At 41.5% G+C, this 24,818-nt stretch overlaps 1 protein-coding gene across 10 annotated transcripts in view; it reads left to right on the plus strand.

The window, feature by feature from the left end:
* The window catches only part of ep400 (E1A binding protein p400), a 214,171-nt gene that overhangs the window by 172,058 nt on the left and 17,295 nt on the right, over positions 1 to 24,818 (plus strand). For 9 of the 10 annotated variants that reach the window (XM_069932505.1, XM_069932511.1, XM_069932508.1 and 6 more), the window contains 6 exons: positions 3,002 to 3,178; positions 6,109 to 6,157; positions 6,240 to 6,349; positions 8,724 to 8,934; positions 18,028 to 18,176; positions 19,774 to 19,884. In XM_069932505.1, the coding sequence (XP_069788606.1) occupies positions 3,002 to 3,178; positions 6,109 to 6,157; positions 6,240 to 6,349; positions 8,724 to 8,934; positions 18,028 to 18,176; positions 19,774 to 19,884 (807 nt within the window). The remainder of the gene's footprint in view (positions 1 to 3,001; positions 3,179 to 6,108; positions 6,158 to 6,239; positions 6,350 to 8,723; positions 8,935 to 18,027; positions 18,177 to 19,773; positions 19,885 to 24,818) is intronic. The other variant, XM_069932506.1, reaches the window with a different exon arrangement.

The following is a 24,818-nucleotide window of genomic DNA, read 5'->3' on the forward strand; positions in this document are numbered from 1 at the left end:
GTAATCAATCAATAATTTCTCCATGAGAATGGTTTTGGGGCGAAGGCAGGGGAGTGGGGCTGAGTGGGAGAGTGGATCAGCTCATGATGGAATGGCAGAGCAGACTCAATGGGCTGATTGGCCAACTTCTCCTGTTATACCTTATGGTCTTATGTTATTAATGAAATCAGCTTGTCCTAAGTCTCTTGAGTTAGACTTGAATGTATATTTATTTGACAGTATATTTCATTTTTGTACATAAAAAATATTTAAAAATTGGACCATGACTAACCATAAAAAATGTTAATTTGACAATTTAACTGAAATAATATTTAATGCTGGAGTTGTGCTTAAAGAATTGAGTTGAACATTGGAAAATATAGAAAAGTAAAATGTTGAGAGCCGTCAGCTAGTCAGTGGAAAAGCCATATTACATAGCAAAATAGTGCAGGTCCTGGATATCTGAAATAAAACTAGAGACTGCCTAAAATCATCACCAGATCAGGTGACTGTGTATCAATAATCAGGTCAATGATCTTTCATTTGAACTGGTAAAAATTAGAGATGAGACAGCTTTTAAAATGCAATGAAAGAATGGAGGGAAGGAAAGAATGGAAGGGAATACCTTTGATAGGGTAACAAGAGTGCAAATGAGAAAAGTAGAAAAATAAGTATTGGATTTGAAGAGGTATAAACAAGAGAAGAAGAAGAATTTTCTGAAATCATGAGAGCAAAGTAGTGTGGATGGCAGAAATCCAAAATAAAAACTGAAAATCCTGATTATCTTCAGTTGCTGAACTCACCAAGCCCAGAGGTTTATGATATACTTTAATGAGATATTATATGCTGTCTCTTGAGCTTGTATTATACTTCATCGGAACAGAGTAGGAGGAAGATGTCAAGATCACCCAGAAATTTTAATCATAATTTTTTTTTAAATTTAGACATTCAGCACGATTACAGGTCATGACCCTATGTTGCCCAAATATACAACCCTGGTCCATATTTTTGAAGACTTGGAGGAAACCCGAACACCTGGAGAAAGCCCATGCAGGCACAAGGAGGATCTACAAAAAACTCCTTACAGACAATGCCAAATTTGAACCCCAGTCGCTGGCGCTGTAAGAGCGTTGTGTTAACTGTTACACTTAACCATGCTGCAGCACTTCTAGAGGTGTTCTGCAAAGCAGCCAGTCATTCTGGTTTGGTTTCTCTATCATGGAAAAGATCACACGGTGAAGAAAGAATGGAATAGTTAGTTACTACTTTACTGCACAGAACACTTGGGTCTGTGGAGGGGGAAGGAGAATGCAGAAGGACAGGTGGTTGCCTCTCTTATGCTCCAGAGCTGTGACTTTTGTAACTTTGAAAAGGAGAAAGAATATTGCCTTTGAGATGCTTTTTTATTACCACGAACAAAGATGCAGTGATAGAGATTGTTTTGCAAGTTGACCAGTTAGACATCAGTTACAGAGAGAGCAATCTGTGAAATTTAAGTACTCCTAAAAGTGTTGGAGTGGAGGGAGGAATATTGCTTTCTCCAGTATTTTCTGCCGTTTCAACATTTGCATTTGTTTTTATTTCACATTCAATTTTCAGGACCATGGTGCAGACACATACACACAAATGCTTAGTACATGATAACGCATAGATAAATAAATATATAATTTGATTCCTGGCACTCTTGATTTTGATACTCTGATACTATCTCCTTGATGGTAGTTGGTCAGAGACACTATGTACTGGATGGAAAGGGTCTTGTATAATTTGTTAAACCCTATGTAGGCAATCCTCCTGGTAAATGTCATCAATAGAGGAAAGGGATACCCTAGTGATCTTCTCAGCAGTTTTGATAATCCTCTGTCTTGACTTCTGGTCCAATGCTTTGCTGCTACCATACCACACAGCCAAACAAGATCCTATCAGTTGTTTTCCAGTAAAATGGTGACAAGATGGGGCCGGTAGCCTTACCTTCATCAACATTCTTAGCAAGTGTATCCACTGCTGAGCTTTCCTGACTAATGAGGAGGTGCTTCAAGTAGTGAAGGTTGAGAGTTTGCCAAAATCCATTCCTAAAATAAAATGGGGAATAATACTGGATTAGAATGAAATTTGCTATATAGTTTTAACAGCATTGTCTTTGAGTGGAGTTCAAGTATTTGCCCAGGGAATTGTACAAAATTCTAGCCTGACACTTCAGTGCCATACTGAGGAAGAGCTGGAGATATTCTCTGGAGATAATCAAAAGACCTAGGTTCAGAAATAGGCTATTCAACTCATCAAATCTGCCCCACCATTTTTCCATTTAGGCCCACTGCCCGGCCTTCTCCACATAACATTTGATGCCCTGGCTAATCAAGAACTATAAATTTCTGTCTTAAATACACCCAATGACTTAGCCTCCTCAACTGCCAGTGGTAACAAATTCCACAGATTTACCATCCTCTGGCTGAAGAAATTCCTACACATCTCTGTTCTAAGTGGATGCCCTTCAATCCTGAAGTTGTGCCCTCTTGTCCTCAACTCTCCCACCATAGAAAACAACCTTTCTACATTTACTCTACCCATGCCTTTGAACATTCAAAATGTTTCAATGAGATCGCCCCCCCCCCTCCATTCTCCTAAATTCTAATGAGTACATGCCAAGAGCTATCAAACACTCTTTCATTCCTGATACATCCTAGATTAGATATTAAACCAGAACCCACCCCCACCCCCCACCAAGCAGCTTTTAGATGGATGTAAAGGATCCCATAGTGCTGTAATGAAGGGATAAGGAAGTCCTAACCTATTTATCTCCAGCAGATTGTCTTGTTATCAAGTTGCAATTTGTGGGAGCTTGCTGCATGCAGATTAGATTGTGGATTTCTCATGTTTCAATTGCGATTGCAGTTTAACAGTACTCTTCAAAAGTTTGGGAAGTGTCTGGAACATCCTGAAAGGGAACTCAAAGAGCCTATTGTATTTTTTTTCTCCTATGTATTTTAATTATGTGCTTACTTTTCTTCAAACAAACTTAAAGGCTTTAGCAGAGCAGCAGAGAGCCCAACATCTGGCACAGCAACAACAGCAACAACAAGCTCAACAAAATTCCCAGACGGCTGTGCAACAGAGCTCGCAACCTCAAGCTGCAGGGGTTCAACAGTCTCAAGCTGTCATACAGACTGCTGCATCAACAGTTGCCAACACTGCAGTGCTGGTAAGAAAGATGTATTTTGTTCCTCCTCCTGTCAGTTGTGTCCGTGTCCGTGGTGCTGTGATTGTACAATCCAGGGAATCAAACGTTCCATCTTTCCTGTGTTCAGCACCTTGAAAGGGAGAGTCATTTAATTTTACTCCATTACCTATACCTCTGTCCTACTCTTTTTCAATGTGTATTAATTTCCCTTCAAATTAATTTCCAATAGCTTTGAAGCAGCATATTTTAAATCACCTCAACTCACTGAATATATGTAAAACATAAAGACAAAGCACTAAGTAAGATAAAGGACAAATAAAATTGAGAGTGCTGATGGTATTAAGTTAGGAGCCAGTATGAGCTGCACGCAGGAAATACATCATTTAGAGGAAATAGACAGACCAAGATACCTTGGTGAAGGGCTCAGGCTCGAAACATTGGTTGTATATTTTTTTAATATAAAGCATGCTGTTTAACTTTCTGAGTTTTTCCAGCATTATGTTTGCACTTCAATCACGGCATCTTTAGACTTCTGTGTTGTTTTAGATCAAGGGGCAGTTAGCGCAATGCTGTGTCCGTGTAAGTTTCTTCTTGGTGCTCCAATTTCCTCCCATCCTCCAAAGATGGAAGGGGTTAGCTGGTTAATTGGTCACAAGAGAGTGTTTGGGCGGACCAGACTCGATTTTAAAAAAAGAAATTTTTTTAAAAAAGAGAATGGACAAGAATGTGATAGGTGGAATATAATGAGGTCATTTATTGTGATAGAAAAAAGTACTGAGATTGAAAAATGTTGATGTCCAGAGGCATACGAGTGTCTGTATTATTGAAAGTTAATATTCAGGTTCAGCATCAGTTAGGAAGGCAAACATGTTGTACTTCCTTGCAAGAAAGTTGGAGGATATGAATAACAATATCTAAATCTAATTAATTTGTGACCAGCATCTGAAATAATTCCATGTAGGTCTGTTTTAGGAAGGATAAACTTCTCAAATCAAGTGAAGTTTATTGTCATCCAATTGTACAAGTACAACATGATGAAACAGTGTTCTCTGGTCCTTGGTGCAAAAACATACAGACACACAGCCAGACATAACACACATACAGACAAACAATACACATACGGACAAGTATTTTATCGATACAAAATAAAGAAATATTGTTTTGCACAAATGAGAGTCTTGGTTAGTGATAGGGAACACAGCAAAGAATGGTGGATTTATAATTTGTGGATGCTTAACCAGATCAGGTGTAGATGAGCTAAGAAGAGTGAAAGATGTGAAGTTCTTGTATGGCTTCATGGGGTGGATGTGGTGATGGCTAGGGTGCCAGAATCTCAAAATAAGGAAAAAGCCATTTAGGTCAGATCTGAGAGGAAATCTCTTCACACCGAATGGAGTGAATATTGGGAGTTGACTACCAAGAGGGCAATGGAAGCTTGGTTGTTGAGCCCATTCAAAATCATGAATGAAGGCTCTTTCAGTGTTAAGGAAATCAAGTGATATGAGGTTGGTGCAGGAGAGTGGCATGGGAGTCAGTGACCTGATGTGATCTTGAATATCGAATGGGTATGAGGGTCCAAATGTCCTGCTCTTGTTTCTTGTGTAGTTCCCATATCTCCCATATAGGCCAGAATGTTGACATACATGTTTGTACTTGAGTTGGAAATGTTTAATGAGTCAAAAGGTTCTGGATTTATTTGAGTTTTGAGCACAAAACCCAGTCTTGCTCTCCTAATGCAAGACAGAGGGAGTATGACACTGTCATGGGCACTATCTACTATTTATTACCAAATTTATGTCATTATAAACATTACACTGGGAATTTGCTACATGTAAAGTGGTCACCATATTTCCTACAATGTAAAAATGACTTTTCTTTCTTCTTTCTTTGGCTTGGCTTCGCGGACGAAGATTTATGGAGGGGGTAAAAAGTCCACGTCAGCTGCAGGCTCGTTTGTGGCTGACCAGTCCGATGCGGGACAGGCAGACACGATTGCAGCGGTTGCAAGGGAAAATTGGTTGGTTGGGGTTGGGTGTTGGGTTTTTCCTCCTTTGCCTTTTGTCAGTGAGGTGGGCTCTGCGGTCTTCTTCAAAGGAGGCTGCTGCCCGCCAAACTGTGAGGCGCCAAGATGCACGGTTTGAGGCGTTATCAGCCCACTGGCGGTGGTCAATGTGGCAGGCACCAAGAGATTTCTTTAGGCATTCCTTGTACCTTTTCTTTGGTGCACCTCTGTCACGGTGGCCAGTGGAGAGCTCGCCATATAATACGATCTTGGGAAGGCGATGGTCCTCCATTCTGGAGACGTGACCCATCCAGCGCAGCTGGATCTTCAGCAGCGTGGACTCGATGCTGTCGACCTCTGCCATCTCGAGTACCTCGACGTTAGGGGTGTGAGCGCTCCAATGGATGTTGAGGATGGAGCGGAGACAACGCTGGTGGAAGCGTTCTAGGAGCCGTAGGTGGTGCCGGTAGAGGACCCATGATTCGGAGCCGAACAGGAGTGTGGGTATGACAACGGCTCTGTATACGCTTATCTTTGTGAGGTTTTTCAGTTGGTTGTTTTTCCAGACTCTTTTGTGTAGTCTTCCAAAGGCGCTATTTGCCTTGGCGAGTCTGTTGTCTATCTCATTGTCGATCCTTGCATCTGATGAAATGGTGCAGCCGAGATAGGTAAACTGGTTGACCGTTTTGAGTTTTGTGTGCCCGATGGAGATGTGGGGGGGCTGGTAGTCATGGTGGGGAGCTGGCTGATGGAGGACCTCACTTCAACATACTCCATCGTCTGTAAAGAATGCTGTGCCGCCTAGAAGGGAAATAATAAATGATTTTTTTCCCCCCTTTTTGGAGTAGTAACATTGCATGCTGTGTTACATTAATAGAATCCTTTGTGGATTTGTACTTCTAAATGTATTCATACTTCACTAAAGATAGTTTCCTTTTGTGCTTTGAAGCAGGCTGGAGCCATCAAAACAGCACCTGGTACAACAAACATTCAGACCGGTAGGTGATTGCTTTGTAATGGGTATATTAGGTGAGCCCAGCACAGCTCCACACTCATTGGTTCCTATTGATTTTTTTTCAGCCACCGTTGGAGGCAATGTCATTGTGAACACAGCAGCAGGAGTACAGCAGGGTACCTTCCAGCCTATTAATAAACGGCTTACACAGCAGGTTATTCCTGGAACCCTCACAGTAAGTGCTTCAACTAACATAGCTATTCTTTTTTTTAATTTTAAAATGATATTTATTCATTTTAATCAATACAAATTTAAAAATACAACTTTAGATTTTATTATTGTGCACTCAATGTATGATGTCTTATGTTTTGGTCATTTTTTCATAATTATACTTACAGTCCATTATGAATGACTGTGGAGCTGAATTCCCCTACAAATTTCTCTAGTATTTCAAATTTCTCAAATTTCTTGGTTCTTTATTTCCATTTCTTTCAATTAAGTTGATCGACAAACCCATTGTTAAGCACTCTGTGAGAATTTGGGCACAGTTTAGAAAACATTTTATGTTTCATAATTTTTCTCTGTTAAGTCCTATTCTATCTAATCACCTTTTTCAACCTTCTTTGCATGATATTGTTTTTCAGGAATGAAGTAGAGCAGGTATTCAATGTTTTAAAGATCTTTTAATTAATGGCTGCTTTGCATCATTTAATCAACTTTCTGATAAGTTGCAAATCTGGCAATTTTTACAGTCTCAGATTTCTGATTTTCCTAAAGTGTTGAAACAAATTTTGTTGATGAGTTTTTTTTGTAGCTTTCAGCCCTTTCGTAAAGGTTTAATATTTAACATTTATTAGAAGATATTACATTTAAAACAGGCCTCAGTTCTTAAAATTAAAAATGCCTTGGAACAGGACCTAAATTTGACTATATCAGATGAAGATTGGGATGTTATTTTTAAGATGATTAATACCTCTTTGTTATGTGATCATCATTGTTTATTGTAATTCAAAGTGGTACATAGAGCTTGCATGTCTGAAGCTAAATTGTCTCGCTTTTATCCTGATATAAATTTTAGTGGTGATAGTGTAAGAGAGAAGTTTCATTAATTCACATGTTCTGGACTTATCCTAGTCTGGAAAAGTATTGGAGAGAGATTTTCCGCACCCTTAGCTTTAATTCTGAATATAAAATTACGTAGCTACTCCAAACTATAATTTTTAAACATGTAGTGTTATCGCTGCCCAAGCAATTTCACGTATATTTCATATCCACTCAAGAAGAAGCAGTCAGGGGGAGGAGTCACGTGATGGAGTAGTGGCCGGTAGGGGAACTCCAGCCCTCTCCAGAAAAGTTAAAAAAAGATAGAGAAAAAGCAAAGGCACAAACTTAAAAACCAAAACAAAGTGAAAGTAAAAGTGTGAAGAAAATGGCAGCGAAGAAAGAAAAACCAAAAACAACGGGAAGAAAAGAAGGAAAGACGTCGGAAGAAGAAGGTGAAGACCTTACCTGTCCGAAGAGGCCCGCCGCGGAGAGAGAGGCCCGCTCCCACAGGTCAGTGGAGGTCCCGGGCTCGGGACTACAAAAATGGCTCGCAGAGCCGAGTAAAAGTGCGCAACCGCGCATGAAAAAAAACACACTGACGGGAGGGGGGAACAGCTGCGGAGTCGATCTCCACAGCTGAGAGAGACACCTGTAGCACAGCAGCAGGTGCAGAACACAGACAATAACGACAACAAAAGAAAACAAGGAAACAACAGATGGTCAACCCAGAGGAAGAAGAAGAACAGAAAGAAGTGGAAGAAGAAGAGAAAGCAAGACAATGGATGTATCTTTTTTTAAAGAATATATGGAATCAGTGAAAGAATGGCAATTACAAGAATTTGATGAGATAAAAAGAAGAATTAAGAATGCAGAAGAAAGAATGAATAAAATGGAAGTGGCCATATCAGAATTGGCAAAAAGAGTGGAAAATATGGAAAAACGAGAAACATTTGTAGATATGGAAGTAAAAGACTTAAAAGAGAAATTAGAAGAAGACGCAGTCAGGAAAAGGTAGAATAAGGATGGAAACATGAGAAAAACAAAAGAATGAGGAGAGAGAAAAGGGTACAGGAAGAAGAATTGAGGGAATGAGAGCAGAAAGCAGTGTGTGAGATAAAGGGACACATGAAAATAGCATAAACGGTTATAGCAGAAACATTAGTCGTACTGTGTAGATAAACAGACTCGTACTTATTTTTTATGTAATTCTTCCACCAACTCCACTTAGTTTCCTATACAAATTGCCCTGCTTTAATTGTGAACTGTGTGTTTTTCTAAAATTCTGCGACCTCCACTTGAAATGTCAGTTGCTGTATAATCCATTATTCACTTGGAGCTCACGTCTCCAGCTCATTGGCTGACTGTTCTAAACAAATACTGTCAATTTAATTGGTTGTAATTTTTATTTGTGACTCTATAAATAAATAATACTGAATTGGCTGCATATTAAACACCAAATTTCCCTGGTCTTTCTATGGATTAAATTGAGATCACGTGAACTGTTAACACAGGCCTAACCCATGCAGTTAACTTTTTTAATATTAATATCTTTGGGTTTTTTTCAGTCTGCAGGGGGTACTACAGCCCAAGTCGTACATGCTCAGCAAAGGACAGTTGCCACATCTGCTGCTACCACGGAAGTCGTAGCCATAGCAACCAACCAGGGTGTCCGCGCTGCAATGACCCCAGTAACAGCTGCTGCTGCAGCAGTGGTGTCTACCAACCTGACTGCAGTGCCTAGCCAGACCAGGTCATTAGTCACACAGGTCACCCCAGGTAGGGTCATTTCTACTCTTCTATGATTATAATTGCACTACACAACCTCTTCTGTGAGTAAAGTAACTCCTGATTTTGCACTTGCAACTCCATTTTTCATGCTATTCTGAGTATCATCTTGTGTTCTCCGCATCTTGTCCAATGACACTGAAAACTAAAACTTTCACGAGGAAAGCATCCCATCTATACCTCAGAGGAGAAGTTAAAGACAATAAATTTAAATGTTTGATTATAAGGTTTCCAAAGGAACAGAGTAATAGGAAGCACTAATGAATTTTAATAAGAGCGAAAAGGTGGATTAGGAGACCAAATTAACAAGAAATATTAAAAAGATTGTAGAGAAAGGAAAAGAAGATGACTCCATGAAGTTGAGGAATTTGGATAATTCTTACCACAACAGAAGTAATGAAGAAGACCAAAATTGATTGAATACTCTGGGCCAAAAGGTCTGCATCCCTGGGCTTCAAAAGAATTGGCTGCAGAAAAATCAGATGCATTATCAGTGATCTTTGAAAATGTTTTAACTTCTGGAATTATCCCAGCAATTTGTATGGTTGTAAATTTACATTTTTCTTGATGGGAAAAGGCTGCATGGCATCAATAGGGAAATAGTAACGAGACTCATTAAGTGATGGGACAATCAGTGTGCTTTTATGAGGAGGGATTGAGGATTTGAGATTGCAGAAAACCACCATTTATCCTTGTGCTGGAGAATAAGTAAAGATCTATCTAACCTAATTCCTTCTTTCAGTCCATTGCCCTGAAATTCACAGCTCTTCAAAAGTACATCCAGTCACATCTTAATTGTGAGGGTCTCAACTTCCACCATGCTTTTTGGCACCAAGTTTCAGATTTCCAGCTGTGTGGGGGGAGGAAAATGTTTCTGATTCTATTAATTACTTCAATTTTCTACCCTCTGATGTTTGACTCCTTTGCCACATGAAATAGATTCTTTCTCTTAATCTATTGGAGCCTCATTGTTTTATATACCTCTCCTTATCCCCTTAATTGTCTCTATTCTGATGAAAACAGACTCAGCCTATCTATTCTCTCCTTATTACTACACTTTTCCATTGGCATTCTTGTTAATCTCCTCAACACTATCTCCAGTGTAATCACATCTTTCCTTTAATATTGTGACTAGAATGGTGCATCGTGTTCAGTTGTGGACTAATGTATCTTGTACGGAAATCGTGTATAACCTCCTTGTTTCTATTTCTTTGTCTCAGGAAGCAAGGAAAACATTCTGACTGCCTTGTTAACCACCTTTTGATCTGTCCTTTTGTGAACATGTGCTGCAAGCTCTCTGTTCATTCAGTTCTCAGTATCCTGTCATTTACTGTACACCCCTTGCCATCTTTGACTCTCAAGTACATTTATCTGACATTTCTGAGGATTATATTCAATTTGCCACTTTTCTGCACAATTGATCATGTCAGTTCTACCTTCCTATACTTTAATGCTGGCTTGCTACATTAAAGTCTAAATCATTAATATTTGCTGCAAATATCAAGGAAATGAGGACTGAGGTATGTGAAATCATTTTCATAACAGCCTTTCAGTCACAATAACTCAGTGACTCTAAGACACTCATCAGTTATTGCTTCCTGCTTCTAATCACTAAGCCAGTTTTGGATCCAAGTTATCACTTACCCTGAGATTCAATGAATCTTTATTTTCTTTTGACTAGTCTAGCATAGATATGTATAGGTTCATCATGAGCAATCCAGGTAGTCCAATTTCCCTCCCCTGGAACCCTGCATCTTCTTTACTTTCAGAATTTTCTTTTGAATCCCACAATGAAATTTGCCCTAGCAGACCAGCAAATAGGCCAAGAAAATTGGAAGAACAAATTTGTAAGGAGATAGCATATATGTGTAATAAACATAAGGTAGTGATCGTGGGAGATTTTAACTTCCCTCACATTGATTGGGATACCCATACAGTAAGAGGGCTGGATGGGCTAGAGTTGGTCAGATGTATGCAAGATAGTTTCCTTAATCAATACATAGAGAAACTGACTCTGGACAGTGTAATACTGAATCTCCTGTTAGGGAATGAGATAGGTCAGGTGTCTGAGGTTAATGTTGGAGAACAAATTGGGTCTAGTGATCACAACTCTATTAGTTTTAGGGAAGAGCAAAGAAGGGCCTAAAGTTGAGGTTCTGGATTGGAGAAAAGCAAATTTCGAAGGAATGAGAATGGCTTTGGGGAGTCTTGAGTGGGTCATGATTTTTTTCAGGAAAGGATGTAAATGAAAAATTGAGAATATTCAAAGAAGACATTTTGAGTGTACAGAGTAGATATGTCCCAGTGAGGATCAAAGGAAAGGCTGGAAGTCATAGGGAGCCTTGGTTTTCGAGGAATATTAGAAATTTGGAGGAGAAAGAGGGAGGTGTACAAGAGGTATAAACAGCAGGGAGATGAGAAATTGAAAGAGGACTACAAGGAGTGTAGAAAAAATCTTAAGAAAGAGATTAGAAAGGCCAAAAAGAGGCTTTGGCAGGCAGAGTAAAAATAAATCCAAAGGGTTTCTATAGGTACATTAAAAGTAAAAGATTAGCGAGGGATAAAATTGGACCCTTTGTAGATAGGGAGGGTAGGCTATGTGAAAAGTCAGAGGAGATGGGGGAAATTTTAAATGATTTCTTTACCTCGGTATTCACTCGGGAAAAAAATATTGTACCAGTTGAAGTAAAGAAAAATAGTCATGAATCATATAAGGATAACTGAGGAGGTAGTGATGGCAGTGTTAAAAAAGATAAAGGTGGACAAATATCCGGGTCCAGACAATGTATTCCCAAGGACACTCAGGGAGACTAGTGGACAGATAGTGGGGCCATTAACAAAAATATTTAGGATTTCACTGGTCACGGGGGTAGTGCCAGAGGATTGGAGGGTAGCTCACGTTGTTCTGCTGTTTAAGAAAGGATCCAAATGTAAGCCAGGAAATTATAGACCTGTGAGTCTGACGTCTGTGGTGGGTAAGTTGATGGAAAGTGTCTGAGGGATGACATTTACAAATATTTGGAAGAACAGGGATTGATAAGAAGTAGTCAGCATGGTTTTGTCAGGGGGAGATCATGCTTAACAAACCTTATATAGAGTTTTTCGAGGGGATTACAAAATAGATTGATGAAGGGAAGGCTATGGATGTTGTCTATTTAGACTTTAGTAAAGCTTTTGACAAAGTTCCCCACAGGAGGTTAGGAAAAAAGGTGGAGGCATGAGGTATAAATAAGGAGGTAGTGAAATGGATTCAGCAATGGTTGGATGGGAGGTGTCAGAGAGTACTGGTAGAAAATTGTTTGTCAAATTGGAGGCCAGTGACTAGTGGAGTTCCTCAGGGATTGGTCCTGGGTCCTCTATTGTTTGTTATATATATTAACGATCTGGAAGAAGGGGTGGTAAATTGGATAAGTAAGTTTGCAGATGATACAAAGATTGGTGGTATTGTGGATAGTGAGGAAGATTACCGTAGCTTAAAAAGAGATATAGGAAAGCTAGAGGAGTGGGCTGAGAAATGGCTGATGGAATTTAATACGGATCAGTGTGAAGTGTTGCATTTTGGAAAGGCAAATCTAAATAGGTCATATACATTGAATGGTAGACAATTGAGGTGTGCAGAGCAACAAAGAGATTTAGGAGTTATGATAAATAGTACCCTCAAGGCTGATACTCAGGTAGATAGAGTGGTGAAGAAGGCATTTGGAATGTTGGCTTTCATAAATCGGAGTATTGAATTCAAGAGTTTGGATGTTATGATGAAATTGTACAAAGCACTGGTGAGGCCAAGTCTGGAATACTGTGTGCAGTTTTGGTCACCAAATTATAGGAAAGATATAAACAAAATAGAGAGAGTGCAGAGAAGGTTCATGAGAATGTCAGGATTTGAGTTACAGAGAAAGGTTGAGCAGCCTGGGGCTTTTTTCTCTGGAGCGTAGAAGATTGAGGGGGGATTTGATGGAGGTGTTCAAGATTTTAAAAGGGACAGAGAGAGTCAATGTGGATAGGCTTTTTCAATAAAGAGTGGGGGATATTCAAACCAGAGGCCATGGTTTGAGATTGCAGGGGGAAAATTATAAGGGGAACATGAGGGGAAATTTCTTCACGCAAAGGGTGGTTGGGATGTGGAATAAGTTTCCGGCAGAGGTGGTTGAAGCAAGGACGTTATTTACATTTAAGGAAAGACTGGATAATTACATGGAGGGGAGAGGATTGGAGGGGTATGGACCAGGTGCTGGTCAGTGGGACTAGGAGGGTGGGGATTTGTTCCGGCATGGACTCGTAGGGCCAAACTGGCCTGTTCTGTGCTGTATATGGTTATATAGTAGGGACCAGACTCTAACCATTCCTGGTTTAAAATAAAATCCTGTCACATTCTTCTGCCTGTCACATTCTTTTGCCAATCACTTTTGTGAAATATGGATGTACTATATCTAATGCAAGCCCTTAACCATGTTACTTTCTCAAAAAAATTTAGTGAAGATGATGTGATTCAATACCTATCAGCTATAGAGATTGATTAATGGAACAGCCTTAAAGCCCAGTATGGCATTATTCTTTTTTCCTTTAAGCCTGGATTTGCCATCTACGTCTGAAGTGAATTTTCCCCTTTCTTCCTTCAGGTCTCTTTAACTCTAAATCTTTGGAGGGAAGGGTTGATAGTCATTTGTAAGTCTATGAGTAGCTGTGCACCCCGGGGATTGTGCTGGGGCTATTTCTATCTGTTACGTTAATGATCTGAGTGTGAATATAGGAAGTGTGATTAGCAACTCATAGAAGGCATGAAAACTGGTGGTGCTATTTTTCGTGGTATAAAACAATATCAATGGAAAGTTGGGCAAAGCAATGACAGATCAGGTGATGCATTTTAACAGAGCTAATAAGGCACAATAATACAGCTGCTTCCTCACAGCTGCAGGAAGCTCTCAGCTCCAGTTCTGTGTGGAGTTTGCATGTTTTCCCTGCAATGCAATGTGTTTCCTCTGTGATGGGCCCAGAGGACCCCAAAACCCAGCAGCAATAGAAATTCACCATGACAAATGGTTACTTAAATAAAAGTTACTTTTAATTTTCTTTAAATGTAAAAACAAGATCAAACTTTTATTAATATTAACTTAACCCCCTTTTAATTCTAAGCACACGTGTATGTAATGTGTGTATAAGTCCAGAAAAGTTCTTTGATTTACAGTCCAATCTCACTTCTCATTCCTCCAAGTTTACCGGTATCAGGTAATTCTTATACTGTGCACAGAATTTAACATTTATGAATCTTCACCAGGGTTGGGTGCTTGAAAGGTAAATGGTTACCACTCAGGAAGGTTCTTGTTGGCTTTCAGAAAGAGGCTTGTTGGACACACACATCTGATTCCTTCCAATTAGCCACTTGCTGAAGAAACGTGCCCCATCAGAGTTTTCCAAACGATATCTTCTTTCTTTTAAGATCACCACAGAGTTCCTTTTCTGTTTCCCTTATCTCCGGCGAAACATTATACAGTCAGCTATCTCCTCTTGTATGGACCACAAGGATTTGAACAGGCTGACCTCAGAACTCACGGCCCATCTTCAAAACAAGCTTCCAAAAGCCACTGCAGAAAACCAGCAGTCAGCCTCTCTCTCTCCTTTCTTTCTTTCTTTCTTTCTTTCTTTCTATCTTTCTTTCTTTCTTTCTTTCTTTCTTTCTTTCTTTCTCTCTCTCTCTTTCTTTCTCTCTCTCTCTTTCTTTCTCTCTCTCTCTTTCTTTCTCTCTCTCTTTCTTTCTCTCTCTCTCTTTCTTTCTCTCTCTCTTTCTTTCTCTCTCTCTTTCTTTCTTTCTCTCTTTCTCTCTCTTTCTCTCTTTCTCTCTCTCTTTCTCTCTCTCTCTTTCTCTCTCTCTCTTTCTCTCTCTCTCTTTCTCTCTCTCTCTTTCTCTCTCTCTCTTTCTCTCTCTCTCTTTCTCTCTCTTTCTCTCTCTCTCTTTCTCTCTCTCTTTCTTTCTCTCTCTCTTTCTCTCTCCCTCTTAGAGAAAGCCTGTTTTCTCCCTCTGTTTGCAAAATTACATGACCTTCCAAGAACAGCAAACTGCCTGCAGACAGATTGCGGCACTGGACCCAATCTTCTGAGCCCTTTCATCTGTTGCTTTCCAAAACAATAATCCAGTACTCCACAGCACTTACTAGTGAAGTCGTTCAGCAAAGCAGTTTCCATTGCCTTCACAAAGGCACTGGGAGCCTGAATGGTCTGGCTTGATCAGAGCTCTGGCATTTTAAATGAGATCTGTGTTGTGAAGTGTTTGTGTATGTTTGTGACCTACACTAAAAAAAAAACCACAATTTATCTCCTTTAAAACATATCTATATACAATATAGCACAGTCTGTCACGCCTCCCAGTGCTACTCTCCTCCATGATTCCCAAACACAAGTCATTAAAAATTGTCCTTGTATATTATTTCTAGCTGCCTTAATTTTACTCTGATAATGATAAATAAAACTGAATAGTAAAATCTGGGGGCAATGGGAATGTGGAAGATTAAAAATTGAATTGGTGTTCATGGAATGCTTGATGGTTAGTGTGGCCTTGGTGGGCCAAATGGTCTATTTCTGCTCAATATTACTGGCTCTGAACCAAATGTTTTGTATTTTGTGTGGTTCGAAGTAATTTTTATAATACAGATGCTCCTCTACTTACGATCCGACTTGTGATTTTTCAAAGTTATGAAGGTACAATAGCGTGACTGTCATTATGTAATAATCGCAAGCATCTTTGATTTTTCCAAAAAAAAACGATGAATTCTTTGTACCATCTCAGTCAATTGCTTATTTTATTACATTCGGAAAGTTGGCATGTTCCACTGTCGGGAGAGAGTGGGGTGGGGGGAACAGTGTGGGGATTGATATAGTGCTGTTGGGAGAGAGCAGGACAGTGGGATCAGTGTGGGGACTGATACAGTGCTGTCAGGAGAGAGCGGGGCAGTGGGATCAGTGTGGGGACTGATACATTGCTGTTGGTGTTATACGAGGTATACCTGTATTCTTTTTCAACTTGCAATTTTTTACCTACAGTGGGTTTGTCAGAATGCAACCCCATCGTAAGTAGAGGAATACCTGTAATTCTGAACATTATTAGGAAATGTTGTAATGTTCAGATTGCAATGACATAGCCATCTTTCTTCCTCCCACCCCACTCCCCCAACCAATCCTTGTAATTTAAATCAGAAAATCAGGGTTGCTCTTTGATGTAACAAATTGTTTTGGCAGCAATCTGTCTGACCCGCTCTAAAACTGAAGACGCTTTCAAATTTCAGCACCCGGGTAGCCCTCCTGGAACCTGGGTGAGATTACTGGGATGTGTGTGCCTCCTCTTTTACTGAAGAAACTTGCCTTTTTCCTCTTCCAACTCCTGAACATCCAGGAGTTTTTTTCCAGTGTTTTTTTTTAAAGTGCTTTTCCTTATCTTGATTAAATTTCTCAGACTAAAGCAGTGGCTCAGTGGTCTTTGGATGACTGAGCACTTTAGCACTAAGGGGTCTTCATTTAAAATGTACAAGACAAAAGAGGCCAATCACCCAACTGCTGGTAGTTCTGCTGCTCCACCCCCCAAAAATAAAAGAATACAATGTATACATATGCATCCTAAGTATTTAACAGGATTAATTAAATCTTACAAAATCTTGACACGTTTGTCCAGACCTGCTGTACTTGCAGCAGATTAACTCAATAATTCAATGGGCAGATTTCCCAGTTGTGCAGCAGACTGCCCAGCTGTGGGTGTATGCATGACAGCTGATGCACAATTTTGCCCAAAGTAGGAGTTTCTTACAAGTAAATCTAAGCAGAAGAAATCATTAATTGCACCTCTCAATAGTAGTTGTGTTGCTTCCCTGTGCAAACTCGTGTGAGGAGGGCAACCTCAAGTAAGAGGAAGCAAGCAACTGAAAATAAAGAGAGAGTCATCGGCAATGTGTGTGGCCATTCCTAACACCCGACCACCTGTGATGGAGAAGGAAGCCTCTCAAGTATTCCAGTTAATCCTATAAAAAGTCTGAGAAAAGCTATAAGGATGATAATGGAACAAGGTGTCCAGACTGCATGGGTAGAAACTGCATGGTCCAAAAGTGCAGCGGACAAGGAAAGCAAAGGGTGCCCCACTATTGAAATTACAGGCAACAAACGTCTGAATTATGAACAGCCCGTAGTTACGAACCACAAGCCAATCAGAAGTAGAATGCCGTCAATTTTCAGTTTGAGCGTGGTTGAGTCATAATTCTAATAGTAATGACCAAAAATTGTTACATTTTATTAGTATTGTGTCACCAACGGTCTCCACACTGGTCCCACTGCCCCGCACTCACCTCCGACAGTCTGCCACCAGCCTCCACACCAATCCCACCACCTCGCTCCCCCCAACAGCCCGCCACACTGATCTCAGGGAGGGGGGAAACGAAGCAGCATGCAGCATTGCGATGATGCTATCAGGCGACACCGCCCGTGGCCTGGGCAAAGCAGGGGAAGAGCAGCCTGGCAGTGGGGAGCGAGGGTGGAGAAGAAAGCAGCAGTGTGCACCATCGTAACGCCGCTGCTTGGGCAAAGCGGGGGTGAGTGAGGCGCCACCGAGGGGGGAGTGAGGAGTGAGCACAGATCGAAAGGAGCGAAGATGAGGGAGGGCCTTGGGGTACCTGTATTGTAGCCACCTCTCCATCATCTTCTCCTGTGTTAACTTTTATCTAGTTACTTTTATTATTGAGTACAGAATTGTATTATTACCTGCATTATTATGTTTAAGATCTTTTAGTGTATTGATGCTAAATAAGGACCCTATGTACCTGTTCTCACTTGCATACAAATTCAAATTAAATACAGACCAAGGGAACAGGACTTGTTTTTAACTCAGGGACTGCCTGTATGTTTATATTTGAATCTAAAAAGTGTGGCCTTTGGTAATTAAAGGTTAACTTAAGGACTGATATTTAGGCCAACAGTTTTGCTTTGTGTTTTATTTGGGGGGGGGTGGGGCTACTTTCATTTTGTTTGCTGTTGATCACTGGAACTTTTGATGCTTGGAGATCATTGTCAGTGTATTTTGATGATTTACTGATGCAGTTTTATCTTCAGCTACAGGCATTCAGTTGACTACTGGAAAACCCATTCCTCAAGCACAGATTCAACTCTTCAGACAACCACAGACTGCTCCTGTACAAGTCCAACAAATTCAGCCCCAGTCTCAACCCACAACACAACTGAAAGGAGTCCAGAAACTCCCAGTAAGATTAAAACTGCAACTATATTGATAATGTGGCTTGTGCAACATCTGTGGTTATCAGATAGAAGGAATTGCAGTGTTCACTTGATGTTTAGTTGTCAGTGAGTAATATTATTGTCAGTGTTGGAAGGTTGTGGGTTTACTTTAGAAACCAGAGTAAAGATTTCAGGCTGTGAAAGGAGGGGCAGACAGCATTTCATTAGAACTAATGAAAGGTCAATGACCTCGGATTTCAGTTTTATTGACACAGTACATAAATGACATCACATACACCCTGAGATTTCTTTTCCTGCAGAATTATTGGTAGTGCAAAAAAAAACTGTGCACAATGTACACATGTAAACAAAAAGAGAAATGTAAACAACCAATGCAAAACTGAGGAAAAAAATAAAGTGCAAAAGTAAGAATCCTTAAATGGGTCCCTAATTGAATCTGTTGTTGAGGACTCTGATGCTGGAGGGGTAGCGGCTGTTCCTGAACCTTGTAGCACCCAAATGCATTTCTTGATGGTAACAGCGAGAATAGAGCATGTGCTAGGTGGTGTGGATCCTTCATGATTGCTGCTGCTCTCTGACGGCAGCTTTTCCTGTTCTCGATGGTGGTGAAGGTTTTTCCTGGGCTGTGTCCACTACTTCTTTCAAGGCTTTATTTATACTAGAGTGTTAGCTTGGTTTCTCTCTTGTTGCAAGTGTTTCTTGGCATATTTTGTATTTATATTTATGTATTATTGCTACTTTGCTGAGGGTGGAACATTGCCATGTGGCTGCCACATTCTTATAGTTGGTGGCGAACACATGCAGAAAGGGTACTTGTGTCGTTGTAACTAGGGATATCCCAGATTCATTGTTAAATAAGAAGACTGCAGACGCTGGGTTCTAGTGTAGGACACAAAAGTGCAGCAGGTCGCACATCAAGTCAAGCAACACCTCCCCTGTGAAGCTGCAGGTTATTGCATCTAATTATTTCATTGTGTGGTCTCTTCTATATTGGGAAACTGGACACTGACTGGGAGATCACTTCGTTGAGCACCTTTGCTCAGTTCACTCTAACAGCAAAGACCTCCCAGAGACCAACCACTTCAATTCCACACCACACTGGCATCTCTGTCCATGACTTTGTGTCTCTTTCCCTTTCTTCTCTCATCAGAAAGCTATCCTTGGCCTTCTGCTCTCTCCCCATCACTTCTCATCGCCTGTATTCGCCGATTACCCATTCGTCCTCTTCCCCTCCCTCCACCTTTCTATCCAAGATCATTCCTGAAGAAGGGCTGCATTTTGCTTTCTATGGATGTTGCGTGATCTGTTTAGTTTCTCCATCACTTTTGTGCCCTTCATATGTAGGTAGCTCTTCAAAGAATAATTCTTCCTTTCTTCTGAATCCTAAATGATGGCCATTGATTAAAATTTTGTACATCTTTAACATTTTCAGTTACCAAAACTTCTGATGCCCAATAATAAACTATATTAAGTTAGAAATACCCAGTTTTACATCTTTCAACATTGCAGATTCAATATCCCAAATCTAAGGATTCAAATTTCTCTCTATTCTACAAGATATATTTGTGGAAGAATATCTGACTTACATTTGTTTTTTGCTAGGAACATTTAATAAAACTGAAGCACAAACAGCAACAACAACAGTTAGCACAAGTGACGCAAAGGAGTGCCGTCCTCGCTGGTCCTGTCACCAATCTTCCAGTCGCTCGCATTGTAAGTTGTACCTCGGTTGAAACTTTCTGCTGTGAATAGACAGTAAAACCTTTGGAATCTGGCACCTCTGTGCATTGGTAGATGCCTGAGAAGCAAGTTTTCCTGTTGCTTGAGATAAACTCTTACAATGCCTTACTAACACACCTGCATTAAGAATAAACAGTTTAAAACACAAAAGCACTATACTGTACTTACACTGAATAAACCACTTCCATATTAATATATATAAATCTTAAAGCATTGACTTTATTTTTGTCACATTCCTTGAAAAGGTTTAACTGTCGCTGCAGCTGTGGGTTTCTCCCCCTCCATGGAGCCACCTGAAAGATGAACAGTATCATCATAATTAACCCCCCTCCCCCAAGTTTACAGATAAAGCCTTACTAATATACTTATTAATATACTAATAAAGTTAACGACTCTTACCAAGCAGGGATAAGGAAAAACCTTAAGAGAGTCATCTCAACAGTGGGTACCATCAACCAGCTCTTCATTCTGGACCATGCCAATTTAATCAAACACAAAATTATTCAAATAGCTGCTCCAAGCAAAGCACTCTGCTAGTTGAATATTTGCTCCCATCTTCACCAAAGGTTGATGAGTTATTTCAGAGAACATTTACTTGCTGGTTGTTTGAATTCCAGATAACGGGGTTTTACTGTATTGCTTGAACAAGCTGTGGAAGGTGCCTCTAATGTGGGACTGTGTACGATCTCTGCTATCTCGTATTCATCAGCACTTACTTTAAGTAAACTACTTATGCAAAAAGTTTTGTGACGAGATGTAGTCATTGTGCTGCTTTAGGGTTCTGAATCCTAGGTTGTTTTCGTCGAACCAGTCCTTGCTTTTCCTGGAGGAGAAGCCCAGTACCTCTTCAGTGGATTGCAGTATGGTAGTCTTCAGCTGATCCCAGAGGGTTTCGGGGATGAGTCCGTGAGGCAGATTGCATCCTCGAGTTTGCTTTGAGGTTTGCCTGGAAGTTTCATCTCACTTCGTCTGACTGCAAGTTTCCAACATTGAACCTCTTTCTGGGGACTTTACTGTTCCTGGACTTTGGCTTGAAGTGAAGGTTGAGCTTGCAGCGAACCAGTTGGTGGTCAGTGTGGCATTCAGCGCTGGGCATGACCCTGGTGTGGAGCACATCTCGTTTGTCTCTTTCTCGCACCAGGACGTAGTCTAGGAGGTGCCAGTGTTTGGATCGGGGATGCATCCAGGTAGTCTTCAGGCTGTCCCTCTGCTGAGAAAGGGTGTTTGTAATGACAAGCCGCTGTTCTGCGCAGAGCTCCAACAGGAGGCGCCCGTTGTCGTTGCACTTGCTGACACCATGCTTGCCCAGGATTCCTGGCCAGGTTTCTGAGTCTTTGCCGACGCGAGCGTTGAAGTCGCCAAGGATGACAACCTTGTCGGCTGTAGGGGTGCGTTGAATGAGGTTGCGCAGGTCAGTGTAGAACTTGTCCTTTTCTGCTGGTTCTGCCTGGAGGGTTGGAGCATAGACACTGATGAGGGTGATGCGACGCTTGTTTTGAAGGCGGAGTCGCATGGACATGATCCGGTCCGAGTGGCCTGTCGGGAGGTTTTCGAGTTTGAAGGCAATGGAGTTCTTGACCATGAAGCCTACACCAGATAGGCGTCGTTCATCCATAGGCTTGCCAGACCAGTAGAGTGTGTAGCCTAAAAAAAAACAAGGACTGGTTCGACAAAAACAACCAGGAAATTCAGGAGCTGCTGGCAAAGAAGCGAGCTGCCCACCAGGCTCACCTTGCAAAGCCATCCTGGCCAGAGAAGAAACGAGCCTTCCGTCGCGCATGCAGCCATCTTCAGCGCAAACTCCGGGAGATCCAAAATGAGTGGTGGACTAGCCTCGCCAAGCGAACCCAGCTCAGCGCGGACATTGGCGACTTCAGGGGTTTTTACGAGGCTCTAAAGGATGTGTACGGCCCCTCACCCCAAGTCCAAAGCCCGCTGCGCAGCTCAGACGGCAAAGTCCTCCTCAGCGACAAGATCTCCATCCTCAACCGATGGTCAGAACACTTCCAATCTCTTTTCAGTGCCAACCGCTCAGTCCAAGAATCCGCCCTGCTCCAGCTCCCTCAACAGCCCTTAAGGCTAGAGCTGGATGAGGTCCTCACCCGGGAAGAGACATATAAGGCAATTGAACAACTGAAAAGTGGCAAAGCAGCAGGTATGGATGGAATCCCCCCCAGAGGTCTGGAAGGCTGGCGGCAAAACTCTGCATGCCAAACTCCATGAGTTTTTCAAGCTCTGCTGGGACCAAGGAAAGCTGCCTCAGGACCTTCGTGATGCCATCATCATCACCCTGTACAAAAACAAAGGTGAGAAATCAGACTGCTCAAACTACAGGGGAATCACGCTGCTCTCCATTGCAGGCAAAATCTTCGCTAGGATTCTCCTAAATAGAATAATACCTAGTGTTGCCGAAAATGTTCTCCCAGAATCACAGTGTGGCTTCCGCGCAAACAGAGGAACTACTAACATGGTCTTTGCCCTCAGACAGCTCCAAGAAAAGTGCAGAGAACAAAACAAAGGACTTTACATCACCTTTGTTGACCTCACCAAAGCCTTCGACACCGTGAGCAAGAAATGGCTTAGGCCTCAGACGCCCCCCAAAGTTCCTCAACATGGTTATCCAACTGCACGAAAACCAACAAGGTCGGGTCAGATACAGCAATGAGCTCTCTGAACCCTTCTCCATTAACAATGGCGTGAAGCAAGGCTGCTTTCTCGCACCAACCCTCTTTTCAATCTTCAGCATGATGCTGAACCAAGCCATGAAAGACCTCAACAATGAAGACGCTGTTTACATCCGGTACCGCACGGATGGCAGTCTCTTCAATCTGAGGCGCCTGCAAGCTCACACCAAGACACAAGAGCAACTTGTCCGTGAACTACTCTTTGCAGACGATGCCGCTTTAGTTGCCCATTCGGAGCCAGCTCTTCAGCGTTTGACGTCCTGTTTTGCAGAAACTGCCAAAATGTTTGGCCTGGAAATCAGCCTGAAGAAAACTGAGGTCCTCCATCAGCCAGCTCCCCACCATGACTACCAGCCCCCCCACATCTCCATCGGGAACACAAAACTCAAAACGGTCAACCAGTTTACCTATCTCGGCTGCACCATTTCATCGGATGCAAGGATCGACAACGAGATAGACAACAGACTCGCCAAGGCAAATAGCGCCTTTGGAAGACTACACAAAAGAGTCTGGAAAAACAACCAACTGAAAAACCTCACAAAGATTAGCGTATACAGAGCCGTTGTCATACCCACACTCCTGTTCGCCTCCGAATTATGGGTCCTCTACCGGCATCACCTACGGCTCCTAGAACGCTTCCACCAGCGTTGTCTCCGCTCCATCCTCAACATTCATTGGAGCGACTTCATCTCCAACATCGAAGTACTCGAGATGGCAGAGGCCAACAGCATCGAATCCACGCTGCTGAAGATCCAACTGGGCTGGGTAGGTCACATCTCCAGAATGGAGGACCATCGTCTTCCCAAGATCGTGTTATATGGCGAGCTCTCCACTGGCCACCGTGACAGAGGTGCACCAAAGAAGAGGTACAAGGACTGCCTAAAGAAATCTCTTGGTGCCTGCCACATTGACCACCACCAGTGGGCTGATATCGCCTCAAACCGTGCATCTTGGCACCTCACAGTTCGGCAGGCAGCAACCTCCTTTGAAGAAGACCGCAGAGCCCACCTCACTGACAAAAGACAAAGGAGGAAAAACCCAACACCCAACCCCAACCAACCAATTTTCCCTTGCAACCGCTGCAACGTGTCTGCCTGTCCCACATCGGACTTGTCAGCCACAAACGAGCCTGCAGCTGACGTGGACATTACCCCTCCATAAATCTTGGTCCGCGAAGCCAAGGCAAAGAAGAAGAAGAAGAAAGAAGAAGAAGAAGGGTTCTGAATTTAGTAACTACATTAGGGGAACTGCATGCAGCTGGCAAACAAGCAATGAAACGCTGATCAAAGAGAGCAAGACAGTGAATCTTATCCTGTCCTCTTGTCCATCAACATGCTTTATCCCTCATGGGAGTCATGTGATGCAGAGGATGTAGTATGTGGGATCCTAAAGCATTTGGGATCCTAAAACTCCTGGGAAAATAGAAGAAAATGATTAGCTAAAGTAAACAGAGATTAAAATACAAAGGAAGAAGATTAGTCCATTTACTTTTTAAAATGCCTTTGAAGAGAGGAATTGTTGTTGCTGGAAAGGATGAAGATGTAGTTCCTGGATATGAAGAGAGACCTCTGACGCAGAGAAATCCGGATCTGGATTGACAACTAAGGCCTGTCAGAGAGTTGAGTTGCCTGAAGAGGCAGCGAGTGTGACCAGCCTTTTGGCTGGCAAAGATGGTGTCGGGCCAAAGAAAATGGATCCTTTAAGCAATGTCAAGTTCAAGTGAGATGATTGAATTCAGTGGTGAATTAGCAAGTTTTGTGAAACAAGGACAGATTTGGAGAGGTTGCTTCAGTCTATGAAGATGTTAAACAAGTTAAATGTAAAACTAAAGCTATACAAAAGGATAAACAGAACTGATGATGAATTGCAACAGATGGTATGGGAAATGTGGGATTATATCAAAATGATGTGGAAAGAAATATTTAATTTCTGAGGTTAACTATATGAATGAAAAATACAAGCAGTTATCAACAAATATGATATAAGTACAAGGACAACAATGAGGAAAATCAGAATATTATGGAGGTTTATGAAAATGGTAAACATAAAGGAGAAGCTGAAAATTTAGAAGTCTGAAGTTAAGGAAGAAATTGATGAGAGGAAGATAAATTTGGAAAAAATTGATAAGATGGACAATTTTAGTAGGAGAAACAACATTAAGATTGCTAGCGTGGAGGAAGGAGAAGAAAAGCATGACATGATTCAGTTTCTCCAAGAATGGAT

Source organism: Narcine bancroftii, chromosome 4 (genome assembly GCF_036971445.1).
Source record: "Narcine bancroftii isolate sNarBan1 chromosome 4, sNarBan1.hap1, whole genome shotgun sequence".
Lineage (NCBI taxonomy): Eukaryota > Metazoa > Chordata > Chondrichthyes > Torpediniformes > Narcinidae > Narcine > Narcine bancroftii.